Source organism: Scyliorhinus torazame, chromosome 3 (assembly GCF_047496885.1).
Source record: "Scyliorhinus torazame isolate Kashiwa2021f chromosome 3, sScyTor2.1, whole genome shotgun sequence".
Lineage (NCBI taxonomy): Eukaryota > Metazoa > Chordata > Chondrichthyes > Carcharhiniformes > Scyliorhinidae > Scyliorhinus > Scyliorhinus torazame.
The window spans coordinates 357,348,130-357,364,305 of NC_092709.1; the positions used below are offsets into that span (position 1 = coordinate 357,348,130).

General features: G+C 55.0%; 1 protein-coding gene across 1 annotated transcript in view; it reads left to right on the plus strand.

The window, feature by feature from the left end:
* Nucleotides 1-16,176, plus strand: part of LOC140409366 (disintegrin and metalloproteinase domain-containing protein 12-like) — a 572,650-nt gene that overhangs the window by 338,709 nt on the left and 217,765 nt on the right. The window contains exons 12-13 of the mRNA XM_072497805.1: nucleotides 3-180; nucleotides 2,363-2,455. Coding sequence (XP_072353906.1) covers nucleotides 3-180; nucleotides 2,363-2,455 — 271 coding nt within the window. The remainder of the gene's footprint in view (nucleotides 1-2; nucleotides 181-2,362; nucleotides 2,456-16,176) is intronic.

The window sequence follows — 16,176 nt, forward strand, 5'->3', positions numbered from 1 at the left end:
AGATTCGATTTGCCGACAGTCTTCAGCAGTTGCAGCCGAGACGACTTGGCGGCTAGCCTATTCCAGGGGCTCGGGGTGTGTCTCTACAATCTGCCAGATCTCGACAAGCTCATTGGGGGCCCTCTGTGTGGCAACTTGTACGTAGAAAGAGGCGAGGAATGTGACTGCGGCGATCCTGAGGTAAGGACGAGGTCGATGAGCGATGATGTGGAAGGATTGCTTGAGGGGGGCCCGAGTGATGATAACATTATAGCTGATGGGAACCTAAATATTGTGACAAATCATACACTTGTACTTTTATTTCTCATAGCGCTTATGTAAAGAGTCAGATCGAATTGAATTTATATTTAGTTTGGACAGGGCCCTTTTTTTTGTTTCAGAGAAATGATTGAAATCTACAGAAGGCGGCCATTCATCCGATTGTTTCTGTGCTGACAGCCAACGGGCCTAGCCCCCCTTTCCAGCTCTTGATCCCTAACCTTGTAGGTTACGGCACTTCAAATACATATTCAACTACTTTGAAATGTTCTGAGGATTTCTGCCCCTTCCGGCTATTCAGATCATGAGTTCCAGATCGCTACTCTCCTCTGCATAAAAGCATTTCCCATGGAATAACCCTCGGGACCCTATTACCTCCTCCTCTAAGTCTTTCCCCCTACCTTAGAGCCCTTCACTCAAGGTAAGCAATACTTCTTAACTCTATTTTGACATCTTATAATTTGTATATCCCTCAGTTAGGTCTCCCCTTAGTCTCCTCTGTGTAAACGGAAACAAACCGAGCCTATCCATTCTTTCCTCATAATTAAATTCTTCAGTCCAGGTCAACACTCTCAAAACTCTCCTCTGCATCTTCAGAAGTGCAATTATATCTTCCCTGTGATGTCATGATTATAACTACACACATTTTCCAGCTGTGGCCTAACTACCGTTTAATACAGTTCCAGCATGAACACTCAACTCTTTTAACCTAATCTACCTGTCCTGCCAGATTCATGTCACATATGAGTGTGAATTAATCCAGCCCAAAATCAACCAATCGGTTTAAAAACAAAAGGCAAAATCCAGTAATTGTGACCACACCAGTCATTTATATTGTTCAAGGTTTCTTCTGACATCGGACATGCTGCGGCTGTACAGAACCTTAGTTAGGCCACACTTGGAATATCATGTTCAATTCTGGTCGCCACACTACCAGAAGGATATGAAAGCTTTGGAGAGGGTACGGAAGAGGTTTACCAGGATGTTGCCTGGTATGGAGGGCATTAGCTATGAGGAGAGATTGGATAAACCTGGTTTGCTCTCACTAGAACGCCGGAGGTTGAGGGGCGACCTGATAGAAGTCTACAAAGTTATCATAGAATCATAGAATTTACAGTGCAGAAGGAGGCCATTCGGCCCATTGAGTCTGCACCAGCTCTTGGAAAGAGCACCCCACCCAAGGTCAACACCTCCACCCTATCCCCATAACCCAGTAACCCCACCCAACACTAAGGGCAATTTTGGACACTAAGGGCAATTTATCATGGCCAATCCACCTATCCTGCACATCTTTGGACTGTGGGAGGAAACCGGAGCACCCGGAGGAAACCCACGCAGACACGGGGAGGATGTGCAGACTCCGCACAGACAGTGACCCAAGCCAGGAATCGAACCTGGGACCCTGTAGCTCTGAAGCAATTGTGCTCTCCACAATGCTACCGTGCTGTCCATGCCCATGAGGGGATAGTCAGAAGCCTTTTCCCAGGGTGGAAGAGTCATTTACTAGGGGGCATAGTTTAAGATATGAGTGGCAAAGTTTAGAGGGGATGTGCGAGGAAAGTTTTTTACACAGATGGTAGTGGGTGCCTGAAGATGGTGGAAGCAGGGAAGATTGTGACGTTTAAGGGACATCTTGACAAATACATGAATAGAATTAAGGGTCTGTTTAGCACTGGGCTAAATCGCTGGCTTTGAAAGCAGACCAAGGCAGGCCAGCAGCACGGTTCAATTCCCGTACCAGCCTCCCTGAACAGGCGCCAGAATGTGGCGACGAGGGGCTTTTCACAGTAACTTCATTTGAAGCCGACTTGTGACAATAAGCGATTTTCATTTTTCATTTTCAGGATGGGAATAGAGGGATACTGACCCCAGAAGTGTAGAAGATTTTAGTTCAGACGGGCAGCATGGCCGCCGCAGGTTTGGAGGGCCGAAGGGCCTGTTCCTGTGCTGTACTGTTCTTTGTTCTTTGTCCCAGTCAAACACTCCCAGGGCAGGAACAGCACGGCGGGTTAGAAGATACATTATCTCCTCCGTTTTGAATAAGTGAACCATGTTGAAATATCACCCCAATTATTAGAGTTGTCTGTATTTATTTTGCCTTCAGGAATGTCCCGACGTCTGTTGTGAAGCATCAATCTGTAAATTGAAACCTGGTGCAAAATGTTCGAACCTTGGCGGTTGCTGCAGAGACTGTGAGGTAAGAACTCATAGATCATAGAATTTAAATCAGAGAATTTACAGTGCAGAAGGGGGCCATTCAGCCCATCGAGCCTGCAACGGCCATGGAAAAAGCACCAGATTTAAACCCAGATCTCCACCCTATCCCTGTCACCCCACCTAACCTTGTTTGGACACAAAGGGCAATTTATCATGGCCAATCCACCGAGCCTGCACGTCTTTGGACTTAAGGAGGAAACGGTAGCACCCGGAGGAAACCCACGCAGACAGTCACCCAAGCCGGGAATCGAACCGAGGACCCTGTGAAGCCACAGTGCTAACGACTGTGCTACCGTGCTGACCGCACTGGAACAGAGAACAGCTCTGGATACAAACAGCGTTTCGGAGGTTGGCTGACAACTTTCCTGAAACAATTCACACAAAACTGAGATGGGATCAGAGTTTCTGCTCGAAGATGAACTGCAAGAAGACAGTTCTCTCCAAAATTCTGCGGCGAAGCTGATGTCTTAGAGGGAGATTAGTGAGGAGGAGGGGATGGTGATTGGGAAGGAGGAGGGGATGGTGATAGCGAAGGAGGAGGGGATGGTGATTGGGAAGGAGGAGGGGATGGTGATTGGGATGGAGGAGGGGATGGTGATTGGGATGGAGGAGGGGATGGTGATTGGGATGCAGGAGAGGATGGTGATTGGGTGGAGGAGGGGATGGTGACTGGGATGCAGGAGGGGATGGTGACTGGGTGGAGGAGGGGATGGTGACTGGGATGCAGGAGAGGATGGTGATTGGGATGTAGGAGGGGATGGTGATTGGGATGGAGGAGGGGATGGTGATTGGGATGGAGGAGGGGATGGTGATTGGGATGCAGGAGAGGATGGTGATTGGGTGGAGGAGGGGATGGTGACTGGGATGCAGGAGAGGATGGTGATTGGGATGTAGGAGGGGATGGTGATTGGGATGGAGGAGGGGATGGTGATTGGGATGGAGGAGGGGATGGTGATTGGGATGCAGGAGAGGATGGTGATTGGGATGGAGGGGGGGATGGTGATTGGGATGGAGGAGGGGATGGTGATTGGGATGGAGGAGGGGATGGTGATTGGGATGGAGGAGGGGATGGTGATTGGGACGGAGGAGGGGATGGTGACTGGGATGGAGGAGGGAATGGTGATTGGGATGGAGGAGGGGATGGTGATTGGGATGCAGGAGAGGATGGTGATTGGGATGGAGGAGGGGATGGTGATTGGGATGGAGGAGGGGATGGTGATTGGGATGGAGGAGGGGATGGTGATTGGGATGGAGGAGGGGATGGTGATTGGGATGCAGGAGAGGATGGTGATTGGGATGTAGGAGGGGATGGTGATTGGGATGCAGGAGGGGATGGTGACTGGGTGGAGGAGGGGATGGTGACTGGGATGCAGGAGAGGATGGTGATTGGGATGTAGGAGGGGATGGTGATTGGGATGGAGGAGGGGATGGTGATTGGGATGGAGGAGGGGATGGTGATTGGGATGGAGGAGGGGATGGTGATTGGGATGGAGGAGGGGATGGTGATTGGGATGCAGGAGAGGATGGTGATTGGGATGTAGGAGGGGACGGTGATTGGGATGGAGGAGGGGATGGTGATTGGGATGTAGGAGGGGATGGTGACTGGGATGGAGGAGAGGATGGTGATTGGGATGCAGGAGAGGATGGTGATTGGGATGCAGGAGAGGATGGTGATTGGGATGGAGGATGGGATGGTGATTGGGATGGAGGAGAGGATGGTGATTGGGATGCAGAAGAGGATGGTGATTGGGATGCAGGAGAGGATGGTGATTGGGATGGAGGATGGGATGATGATTGGGATGGAGGAGGGGATGGTGATTGGGAAGGAGAAGGGTTTGTGATTGGGAAGGAGGAGGGGATGGTGATTGGGATGGAGGAGGGGGTGGTGATTGGGATGGAGAAGGGGATGGTGATTGGGATGGAGGAGAGGATGGTGACTGGGATGGAGGATGGGATGGTGATTGGGATGGAGGAGGGGATGGTGATTGGGAAGGAGAAGGGTGTGTGATTGGGAAGGAGGAGGGGATGGTGACTGGGATGGAGGAGGGGATGGTGAGTGGGATGGAGGAGGGGATGGTGGTTGGGATGGAGGAGGGGATGGTGATTGGGAAGGAGGAGGGGATGGTGATTGGGGAGGAGAAGAGTTTGTGATTGGGAAGGAGGAGGGGATGGTGATTGGGATGGAGAAGGGGATGGTGATTGGGATGGAGGAGAGGATGGTGACTGGGATGGAGGATGGGATGGTGATTGGGATGGAGGAGGGGATGGTGATTGGGAAGGAGGATGGGTTGGTGATTGGGATGGAGGAGGGGATGGTGATTGGGATGGAGGAGGGGATGGTGATTGGGATGGAGGAGGGGATGGTGGTTGGGATGGAGGAGGGAATGGTGATTGGGAAGGAGGAGGGGATGGTGATTGGGATGGAGGAGGGGATGGTGATTGGGATGGAGGAGGGGTTGGTGATTGGGAAGGAGGAGGGGATGGTGATTGGGAAGGAGGAGGGGATGGTGATTGGGATGGAGGAGGGGAAGGTGATTGGGATGGAGGAGGGGATGGTGATGGGATGGAGGAGGGGAAGGTGATTGGGAAGGAGGAGGGAATGGTGATTGGGATGGAGGACGGGATGGTGATTGGGATGGAGGAGGGGATGGTGATTGGGATGTAGGAGGGGATGGTGACTGGGATGTAGGAGGGGATGGTGATTGGGATGTAGGAGGGGATGGTGACTGGGATGGAGGAGAGGATGGTGACTGGGATGGAGGATGGGATGGTGATTGGGATGGAGGAGAGGATGGTGATTGGGATGCAGGAGAGGATGGTGATTGGGATGGAGGATGGGATGATGATTGGGATGGAGGAGGGGATGGTGATTGGGATGGAGGAGGGGATGGTGATTGGGAACGAGAAGGGTTTGTGATTGGGAAGGAGGAGGGGATGGTGATTGGGATGGAGGAGGGGGTGGTGATTGGGATGGAGAAGGGGATGGTGATTGGGATGGAGGAGAGGATGGTGACTGGGATGGAGGATGGGATGGTGATTGGAATGGAGGAGGGGATATTGATTGGGAAGGAGAAGGGTTTGTGATTGGGAAGGAGGAGGGGATGGTGACTGGGATGGAGGAGGGGATGGTGAGTGGGATGGAGGAGGGGATGGTGGTTGGGATGGAGGAGGGGATGGTGATTGGGAAGGAGGAGGGGATGGTGATTGGGATGGAGGAGAGGATGGTGATTGGGATGGAGGAGGGGATGGTGATTGGGATGTAGGAGGGGATGGTGATTGGGATGGAGGAGAGGATGGTGACTGGGATGGAGGATGGGATGATGATTGGGATGGAGGAGGGGATGGTGATTGGGGAGGAGAAGAGTTTGTGATTGGGAAGGAGGAGGGGATGGTGATTGGGATGGAGGAGAGGATGGTGACTGGGATGGAGGATGGGATGGTGATTGGGATGGAGGAGGGGATGGTGATTGGGAAGGAGGATGGGTTGGTGATTGGGATGGAGGAGGGGATGGTGATTGGGATGGAGGAGGGGATGGGGATTGGGATGGAGGAGGGGATGGTGGTTGGGATGGAGGAGGGAATGGTGATTGGGAAGGAGGAGGTGATGGTGATTGGGATGGAGGAGGGGATGGAGGAGGGGATGGTGATTGGGATGGAGGAGGGGTTGGTGATTGGGAAGGAGGAGGGGATGGTGATTGGGATGGAGGAGGGGATGGTGATTGGGATGGAGAAGGAGATGGTGATAGCGATGGAGGAGGCGATGGTGATTGGGAAGGAGGAGGGGATGGTGATTGGGAAGGAGGAGGGGATGGTGACTGGGATGGAGGATGGGATGGTGATTGGGATGGAGGAGGGGATGGTGATTGGGATGGAGGAGGGGATGGTGATTAGGATGGAGGAGGGGATGGTGATTGGCATGGAGGAGGGGATGGTGATGGGATGGAGGAGGGGAAGGTGATTGGGAAGGAGGAGGGGATGGTGATTGGGATGGAGGACGGGATGGTGATTGGCATGGAGGAGGGGATGGTGATTGAGAAGGAGGACGAGATGGTGATTGGCATGGAGGAGGGGATGGTGATTCGGATGGAGGAGGGGATGGTGATTCGGAAGGACGACGGGATGGTGATTGGGATGGAGGAGGGGATGGTGATTGGGATGGAGGAGGAGATGGTGACTGGGATGGAGGAGGGCGTGGTGACTGGGATGGAGGAGGGGATTGTGACTGGGATGGAGGAGGGGATGGTGATTGGGATGGAGGAGGGGATGGTGATTGGGATGGAGGAGGGGATGGTGATTGGGATGAAGGAGGTGATGGTGACTGGGATGGAGGAGGGGATGGTGATTGAGATGGAGGAGGGGTTGGTGATTGAGATGGAGGACGGGATGGTGATTGGGATGGAGGAGGTGATGGTGATTGGGTTGGAGGAGGGGATGGTGATTGGGAAGGAGGAGGGGATGGTGATTGGGATGGAGGAGGGGATGGTGATTGGGAAGGAGGAGGGGATGGTGATTGGGATGGATGAGGGGATGGTTATTGGGATGGAGGAGGGACTGGTGATTGGGAAGGAGGAGGGGATGGTGATTGGGAAGGAGGAGGGGATGGTGATTGGGACGGAGGAGGGGATGGTGATTGGGATGGAAGAGGGGATGGTGATTGGGATGGAGGAGGGAATGTTGATTGGGATGGAGGAGGGGATGGTGATTGGGATGGAGGAGGGGATGGTGATTGGGATGGAGGAGAGGATGGTAATTGGGATGCAGGAGAGGATGGTGACTGGGATGGAGGATGGGATGGTGGTTGGGATGGAGGAGGGGATGGTGATTGGGAAGGAGGAGGGGATGGTGATTGGGATGAAGGAGGGGATGGTGATTGGGATGGAGGAGGGGATGGTGATTGGGATGTAGGAGGGGATGGTGATTGGGATGGAGGAGAGGATGGTGACTGGGATGGAGGATGGGATGATGATTGGGATGGAGGAGGGGATGGTGATTGGGGAGGAGAAGAGTTTGTGATTGGGAAGGAGGAGGTGATGGTGATTGGGATGGAGAAGGGGATGGTGATTGGGATGGAGGAGAGGATGGTGATTGGGATGCAGGAGGGGATGGTGATTGGGATGTAGGAGGGGACGGTGATTGGGATGGAGGAGGGGATGGTGATTGGGAAGAAGGAGGGGATGGTGACTGGGATGGAGGAGAGGATGGTGACTGGGATGGAGGATGGGATGGTGATTGGGATGGAGGAGAGGATGGTGATTGGGATGCAGGAGAGGATGGTGATTGGGATGCAGGAGAGGATGGTGATTGGGATGGAGGATGGGATGATGATTGGGATGGAGGAGGGGATGGTGATTGGGATGGAGGAGGGGATGTTGATTGGGAAGGAGAAGGGTTTGTGATTGGGAAGGAGGAGGGGATGGTGATTGGGATGGAGGAGGGGGTGGTGATTGGGATGGAGAAGGGGATGGTGACTGGGATGGAGGAGGGGATGGTGAGTGGGATGGAGGAGGGGATGGTGGTTGGGATGGAGGAGGGGATGGTGATTGGGAAGGAGGAGGGGATGGTGATTGGGATGGAGGAGAGGATGGTGATTGGGATGGAGGAGGGGATGGTGATTGGGATGTAGGAGGGGATGGTGATTGGGATGGAGGAGAGGATGGTGACTGGGATGGAGGATGGGATGATGATTGGGATGGAGGAGGGGATGGTGATTGGGGAGGAGAAGAGTTTGTGATTGGGAAGGAGGAGGGGATGGTGATTGGGATGGAGAAGGGGATGGTGATTGGAATGGAGGAGGGGATGGTGATTGGGATGGAGGAGGGGATGGTGATTGGGAAGGAGGAGGGGATGGTGATTGGGAAGGAGGAGGGGATGGTGACTGGGATGGAGGATGGGATGGTGATTGGCATGGAGGAGGGGATGGTGATGGGATGGAGGAGGGGAAGGTGATTGGGAAGGAGGAGGGGATGGTGATTGGGATGGAGGACGGGATGGTGATTGGCATGGAGGAGGTGATGGTGATTGAGAAGGAGGACGAGATGGTGATTGGGATGGAGGAGGAGATGGGGATTGGAATGGAGGAGGGGATGTTGATTGGGATGGAGGAGGGGATGGTGATTGGGATGTAGGAGGGGATGGTGATTGGGATGGAGGAGAGGATGGTGACTGGGATGGAGGAGGGGATGGTGATTGGGATGGAGGAGGGGATGGTGATTGGGGAGGAGAAGAGTTTGTGATTGGGAAGGAGGAGGTGATGGTGATTGGGATGGAGAAGGGGATGGTGATTGGGATGGAGGAGGAGATGGTGATTGGAATGGAGGAGGGGATGGTGATTGGGATGGAGGAGGGGATGGTGATTGGGAAGGAGGAGGGGATGGTGATTGGGAAGGAGGAGGGGATGGTGACTGGGATGGAGGATGGGATGGTGATTGGCATGGAGGAGGGGATGGTGATGGGATGGAGGAGGGGAAGGTGATTGGGAAGGAGGAGGGGATGGTGATTGGGATGGAGGACGGGATGGTGATTGGCATGGAGGAGGTGATGGTGATTGGAATGGAGGAGGGGATGGTGATTGGGATGGAGGAGGGGATGGTGATTGGGATGTAGGAGGGGATGGTGATTGGGATGGAGGAGAGGATGGTGACTGGGATGGAGGAGGGGATGGTGATTGGGATGGAGGAGGGGATGGTGATTGGGGAGGAGAAGAGTTTGTGATTGGGAAGGAGGAGGTGATGGTGATTGGGATGGAGAAGGGGATGGTGATTGGGATGGAGGAGAGGATGGTGATTGGGATGCAGGAGGGGATGGTGATTGGGATGTAGGAGGGGACGGTGATTGGGATGGAGGAGGGGATGGTGATTGGGAAGTAGGAGGGGATGGTGACTGGGATGGAGGAGAGGATGGTGACTGGGATGGAGGATGGGATGGTGATTGGGATGGAGGAGAGGATGGTGATTGGGATGCAGGAGAGGATGGTGATTGGGATGCAGGAGAGGATGGTGATTGGGATGGAGGATGGGATGATGATTGGGATGGAGGAGGGGATGGTGATTGGGATGGAGGAGGGGATGGTGATTGGGAAGGAGAAGGGTTTGTGATTGGGAAGGAGGAGGGGATGGTGATTGGGATGGAGGAGGGGGTGGTGATTGGGATGGAGAAGGGGATGGTGATTGGGATGGAGGAGAGGATGGTGACTGGGATGGAGGATGGGATGGTGATTGGGATGGAGGAGGGGATGGTGATTGGGAAGGAGAAGGGTTTGTGATTGGGAAGGAGGAGGGGATGGTGACTGGGATGGAGGAGGGGATGGTGAGTGGGATGGAGGAGGGGATGGTGGTTGGGATGGAGGAGGGGGTGGTGATTGGGAAGGAGGAGGGGATGGTGATTGGGATGGAGGAGAGGATGGTGATTGGGATGGAGGAGGGGATGGTGATTGGGATGTAGGAGGGGATGGTGATTGGGATGGAGGAGAGGATGGTGACTGGGATGGAGGATGGGATGATGATTGGGATGGAGGAGGGGATGGTGATTGGGGAGGAGAAGAGTTTGTGATTGGGAAGGAGGAGGGGATGGTGATTGGGATGGAGAAGGGGATGGTGATTGGGATGGAGGAGAGGATGGTGACTGGGATGGAGGATGGGATGGTGATTGGGATGGAGGAGGGGATGGTGATTGGGAAGGAGGATGGGTTGGTGATTGGGATGGAGGAGGGGATGGTGATTGGGATGGAGGAGGGGATGGTGATTGGGATGGAGGAGGGGATGGTGGTTGGGATGGAGGAGGGAATGGTGATTGGGAAGGAGGAGGGGATGGTTATTGGGATGGAGGAGGGGATGGAGGAGGGGATGGTGATTGGGATGGAGGAGGGGTTGGTGATTGGGAAGGAGGAGGGGATGGTGATTGGGATGGAGGAGGGGATGGTGATTGGGATGGAGGAGGAGATGGTGATAGCGATGGAGGAGGCGATGGTGATTGGGAAGGAGGAGGGGATGGTGATTGGGAAGGAGGAGGGGATGGTGACTGGGATGGAGGATGGGATGGTGATTGGGATGGAGGAGGGGATGGTGATTGGGATGGAGGAGGGGATGGTGATTAGGATGGAGGAGGGGATGGTGATGGGATGGAGGAGGGGAAGGTGATTGGGAAGGAGGAGGGGATGGTGATTGGGATGGAGGACGGGATGGTGATTGGGATGGAGGAGGGGATGGTGACTGGGATGGAGGAGGGGATGGTGATTGGGATGGAGGAGAGGATGGTGATTGGGATGCAGGAAAGGATGGTTATTGGGATGTAGGAGGGGATGGTGACTGGGATGGAGGAGAGGATGGTGATTGGGATGCAGGAGAGGATGGTGATTGGGATGTAGGAGGGGACGGTGATTGGGATGGAGGAGGGGATGGTGATTGGGATGTAGGAGGGGATGGTGAATGGGATGGAGGAGAGGATGGTGACTGGGATGGAGGATGGGATGGTGATTGCGATGGAGGAGAGGATGGTGATTGGGATGCAGGAGAGGATGGTGATTGGGATGCAGGAGAGGATGGTGATTGGGATGGAGGATGGGATGATGATTGGGATGGAGGAGGGGATGGTGATTGGGATGGAGGAGGGGATGGTGATTGGGAAGGAGAAGGGTTTGTGATTGGGAAGGAGGAGGGGATGGTGATTGGGATGGAGGAGAGGGTGGTGATTGGGATGGAGAAGGGGATGGTGATTGGGATGGAGGAGAGGATGGTGACTGGGATGGAGGATGGGATGGTGATTGGGATGGAGGAGGGGATGGTGATTGGGAAGGAGAAGGGTTTGTGATTGGGAAGGAGGAGGGGATGGTGACTGGGATGGAGGAGGGGATGGTGAGTGGGATGGAGGAGGGGATGGTGGTTGGGATGGAGGAGGGGATGGTGATTGGGATGTAGGAGGGGATGGTGAATGGGATGGAGGAGAGGATGGTGACTGGGATGGAGGATGGGATGGTGATTGCGATGGAGGAGAGGATGGTGATTGGGATGCAGGAGAGGATGGTGATTGGGATGCAGGAGAGGATGGTGATTGGGATGGAGGATGGGATGATGATTGGGATGGAGGAGGGGATGGTGATTGGGATGGAGGAGGGGATGGTGATTGGGAAGGAGAAGGGTTTGTGATTGGGAAGGAGGAGGGGATGGTGATTGGGATGGAGGAGGGGGTGGTGATTGGGATGGAGAAGGGGATGGTGATTGGGATGGAGGAGAGGATGGTGACTGGGATGGAGGATGGGATGGTGATTGGGATGGAGGAGGGGATGGTGATTGGGAAGGAGAAGGGTTTGTGATTGGGAAGGAGGAGGGGATGGTGACTGGGATGGAGGAGGGGATGGTGAGTGGGATGGAGGAGGGGATGGTGGTTGGGATGGAGGAGGGGATGGTGATTGGGAAGGAGGAGGGGATGGTGATTGGGATGGAGGAGAGGATGGTGATTGGGATGGAGGAGGGGATGGTGATTGGGATGTAGGAGGGGATGGTGATTGGGATGGAGGAGAGGATGGTGACTGGGATGGAGGATGGGATGATGATTGGGATGGAGGAGGGGATGGTGATTGGGGAGGAGAAGAGTTTGTGATTGGGAAGGAGGAGGGGATGGTGATTGGGATGGAGAAGGGGATGGTGCTTGGGATGGAGGAGAGGATGGTGACTGGGATGGAGGATGGGATGGTGATTGGGATGGAGGAGGGGATGGTGATTGGGAAGGAGGATGGGTTGGTGATTGGGATGGAGGAGGGGATGGTGATTGGGATGGAGGAGGGGATGGTGATTGGGATGGAGGAGGGGATGGTGGTTGGGATGGAGGAGGGAATGGTGATTGGGAAGGAGGAGGGGATGGTGATTGGGATGGAGGAGGGGATGGAGGAGGGGATGGTGATTGGGATGGAGGAGGGGTTGGTGATTGGGAAGGAGGAGGGGATGGTGATTGGGATGGAGGAGGGGATGGTGATTGGGATGGAGGAGGGGATGGTGATTGGGATGGAGGAGGGGATGGTGATTGGGATGGAGGAGGAGATGGTGATAGCGATGGAGGAGGCGATGGTGATTGGGAAGGAGGAGGGGATGGTGATTGGGAAGGAGGAGGGGATGGTGACTGGGATGGAGGATGGGATGGTGATTGGCATGGAGGAGGGGATGGTGATGGGATGGAGGAGGGGAAGGTGATTGGGAAGGAGGAGGGGATGGTGATTGGGATGGAGGACGGGATGGTGATTGGCATGGAGGAGGGGACGGTGATTGAGAAGGAGGACGAGATGGTGATTGGGATGGAGGAGGAGATGGTGATTGGAATGGAGGAGGGGATGGTGATTGGGATGGAGGAGGGGATGGTGATTCGGAAGGACGACAGGATGGTGATTGGGATGGAGGAGGGGATGGTGATTGGGATGGAGGAGGGGATGGTGACTGGGATGGAGGAGGGCGTGGTGACTGGGATGGAGGAGCTGATTGTGACTGGGATGGAGGAGGGGATGGTGATTGGGATGGAGGAGGGGATGGTGATTGGGATGGAGGAGGGGATGGTGATTGGGATGAAGGAGGTGATGGTGACTGGGATGGAGGAGGGGATGGTGATTGAGATGGAGGAGGGGTTGGTGATTGAGATGGAGGACGGGATGGTGATTGGGATGGAGGAGGGGATGGTGATTGGGTTGGAGGAGGGGATGGTGATTGGGAAGGAGGAGGGGATGGTGATTGGGATGGAGGAGGGGATGGTGATTGGGAAGGAGGAGGGGATGGTGATTGGGATGGATGAGGGGATGGTTATTGGGATGGAGGAGCGAATGGTGATTGGGAAGGAGGAGGGGATGGTGATTGGGAAGGAGGAGGGGATGGTGATTGGGACGGAGGAGGGGATGGTGATTCGGATGGAAGAGGGGATGGTGATTGGGATGGAGGAGGGGATGTTGATTGGGATGGAGGAGGGGATGGTGATTGGGATGGAGGAGGGGATGGTGATTGGGATGGAGGAGAGGATGGTAATTGGGATGCAGGAGAGGATGGTGACTGGGATGGAGGATGGGATGGTGATTGGGATGGAGAAGGGTTTGTGATTGGGAAGGAGGAGGGGATGGTGATTGGGAAGGAGAAGGGTTTGTGATTGGGAAGGAGGAGGGGATGGTGATTGGGAACGAGAAGGGTTTGTGATTGGGAAGGAGGAGGGGATGGTGATTGGGATGGAGGAGGGGGTGGTGATTGGGATGGAGAAGGGGATGGTGATTGGGATGGAGGAGAGGATGGTGACTGGGATGGAGGATGGGATGGTGATTGGGATGGAGGAGGGGATGGTGATTGGGAAGGAGAAGGGTTTGTGATTGGGAAGGAGGAGGGGATGGTGACTGGGATGGAGGAGGGGATGGTGAGTGGGATGGAGGAGGGGATGGTGGTTGGGATGGAGGAGGAGATGGTGATTGGGAAGGAGGAGGGGATGGTGATTGGGATGGAGGAGGGGATGGTGATTGGGATGGAGGAGGGGATGGTGATTGGGATGTAGGAGGGGATGGTGATTGGGATGGAGGAGAGGATGGTGACTGGGATGGAGGATGGGATGATGATTGGGATGGAGGAGGGGATGGTGATTGGGGAGGAGAAGAGTTTGTGATTGGGAAGGAGGAGGGGATGGTGATTCGGATGGAGAAGGGGATGGTGATTGGGATGGAGGAGAGGATGGTGACTGGGATGGAGGATGGGATGGTGATTGGGATGGAGGAGGGGATGGTGATTGGGAAGGAGGATGGGTTGGTGATTTGGATGGAGGATGGGATGGTGATTGGGATGGAGGAGAGGATGGTGATTGGGATGGAGGAGAGTATGGTGGTTGGGATGGAGGAGGGGATGGTGATTGGGAAGGAGGAGGGGATGGTGATTGGGATGGAGGAGGGGATGGAGGAGGGGATGGTGATTGGGATGGAGGAGGGGTTGGTGATTGGGAAGGAGGAGGGGATGGTGATTGGGATGGAGGAGGGGATGGTGATTGGGATGGAGGAGGAGATGGTGATAGCGAAGGAGGAGGCGATGGTGATTGGGAAGGAGGAGGGGATGGTGATTGGGAAGGAGGAGGGAATGGTGACTGGGATGGAGGATGGGATGGTGATTGGGATGGAGGAGGGGATGGTGATTGGGATGGAGGAGGGGATGGTGATTGGGATGGAGGAGGGGATGGTGATTGGGATGGAGGAACGGATGGTGATTGGGATGGGGGAGGAGATAGTGATTGGGAAGGAGGAGGCGATGGTGATTAGGATGGAGGAGGGGATGGTGATTGGCATGGAGGAGGGGATGGTGATGGGATGGAGGAGGGGAAGGTGATTGGGAAGGAGGAGGGGATGGTGATTGGGATGGAGGATGGGATGGTGATTGGCATGGAGGAGGGGATGGTGATTGAGAAGGAGGACGAGATGGTGATTGGGATGGAGGAGGAGATGGTGATTGGAATGGAGGAGGGGATGGTTATTGGGATGGAGGAGGGGATGGTGATTCGGAAGGACGACGGGATGGTGATTGGGATGGAGGAGGGGATGGTGATTGGGATGGAGGAGGGGATGGTGACTGGGATGGAGGAGGGCGTGGTGACTGGGATGGAGGAGGGGATGGTGATTGGGATGGAGGAGGGGATGGTGATTGGGATGGAGGAGAGGATGGTGATTGGGATGCAGGAGAGGATGGTGACTGGGATGGAGGATGGGATGGTGATTGGGATGGAGGAGGGGATGGTGATTGGGAAGGAGAAGGGTTTGTGATTGGGAAGGAGGAGGGGATGGTGATTGGGATGGAGGAGGGGGTGGTGATTGGGATGGAGAAGGGGATGGTGATTGGGATGGAGGAGAGAATGGTGACTGGGATGGAGGATGGGATGGTGATTGGGATGGAGGAGGGGATGGTGATTGGGAAGGAGAAGGGTTTGTGATTGGGAAGGAGAAGGGGATGGTGACTGGGATGGAGGAGGGGATGGTGAGTGGGATGGAGGAGGGGATGATGGTTGGGATGGAGGAGGGGATGGTGATTGGGAAGGAGGAGGGGATGGTGATTGGGATGGAGGAGAGGATGGTGATTGGGATGGAGGAGGGGATGGTGATTGGGATGTAGGAGGGGATGGTGATTGGGATGGAGGAGAGGATGGTGACTGGGATGGAGGATGGGATGATGATTGGGATGGAGGAGGGGATGGTGATTGGGGAGGAGAAGAGTTTGTGATTGGGAAGGAGGAGGGGATGGTGATTGGGATGGAGAAGGGGATGGTGATTGGGATGGAGGAGAGGATGGTGACTGGGATGGAGGATGGGATGGTGATTGGGATGGAGGAGGGGATGGTGATTGGGAAGGAGGATGGGATGGTGATTGGGATGGAGGAGGGGATGGTGATTGGGAAGGAGGAGGGGATGGTGATTGGGATGGAGGAGGGGATGGTGATTGGGATGGAGGAGGAGATGGTGATAGCGATGGAGGAGGTGATGGTGATTGGGAAGGAGGAGGGGATGGTGATTGGGAAGGAGGAGGGGATGGTGACTGGGATGGAGGATGGGATGGTGATTGGGATGGAGGAGGGGATGGTGATTGGGATGGAGGAGGGGATGGTGACTGGGATGGAGGAGGGCGTGGTGACTGGGATGGAGGAGGGGATTGTGACTGGGATGGAGGAGGGGATGGTGATTGGGATGGAGGGGGGGATGGTGATTGGGATGGAGGA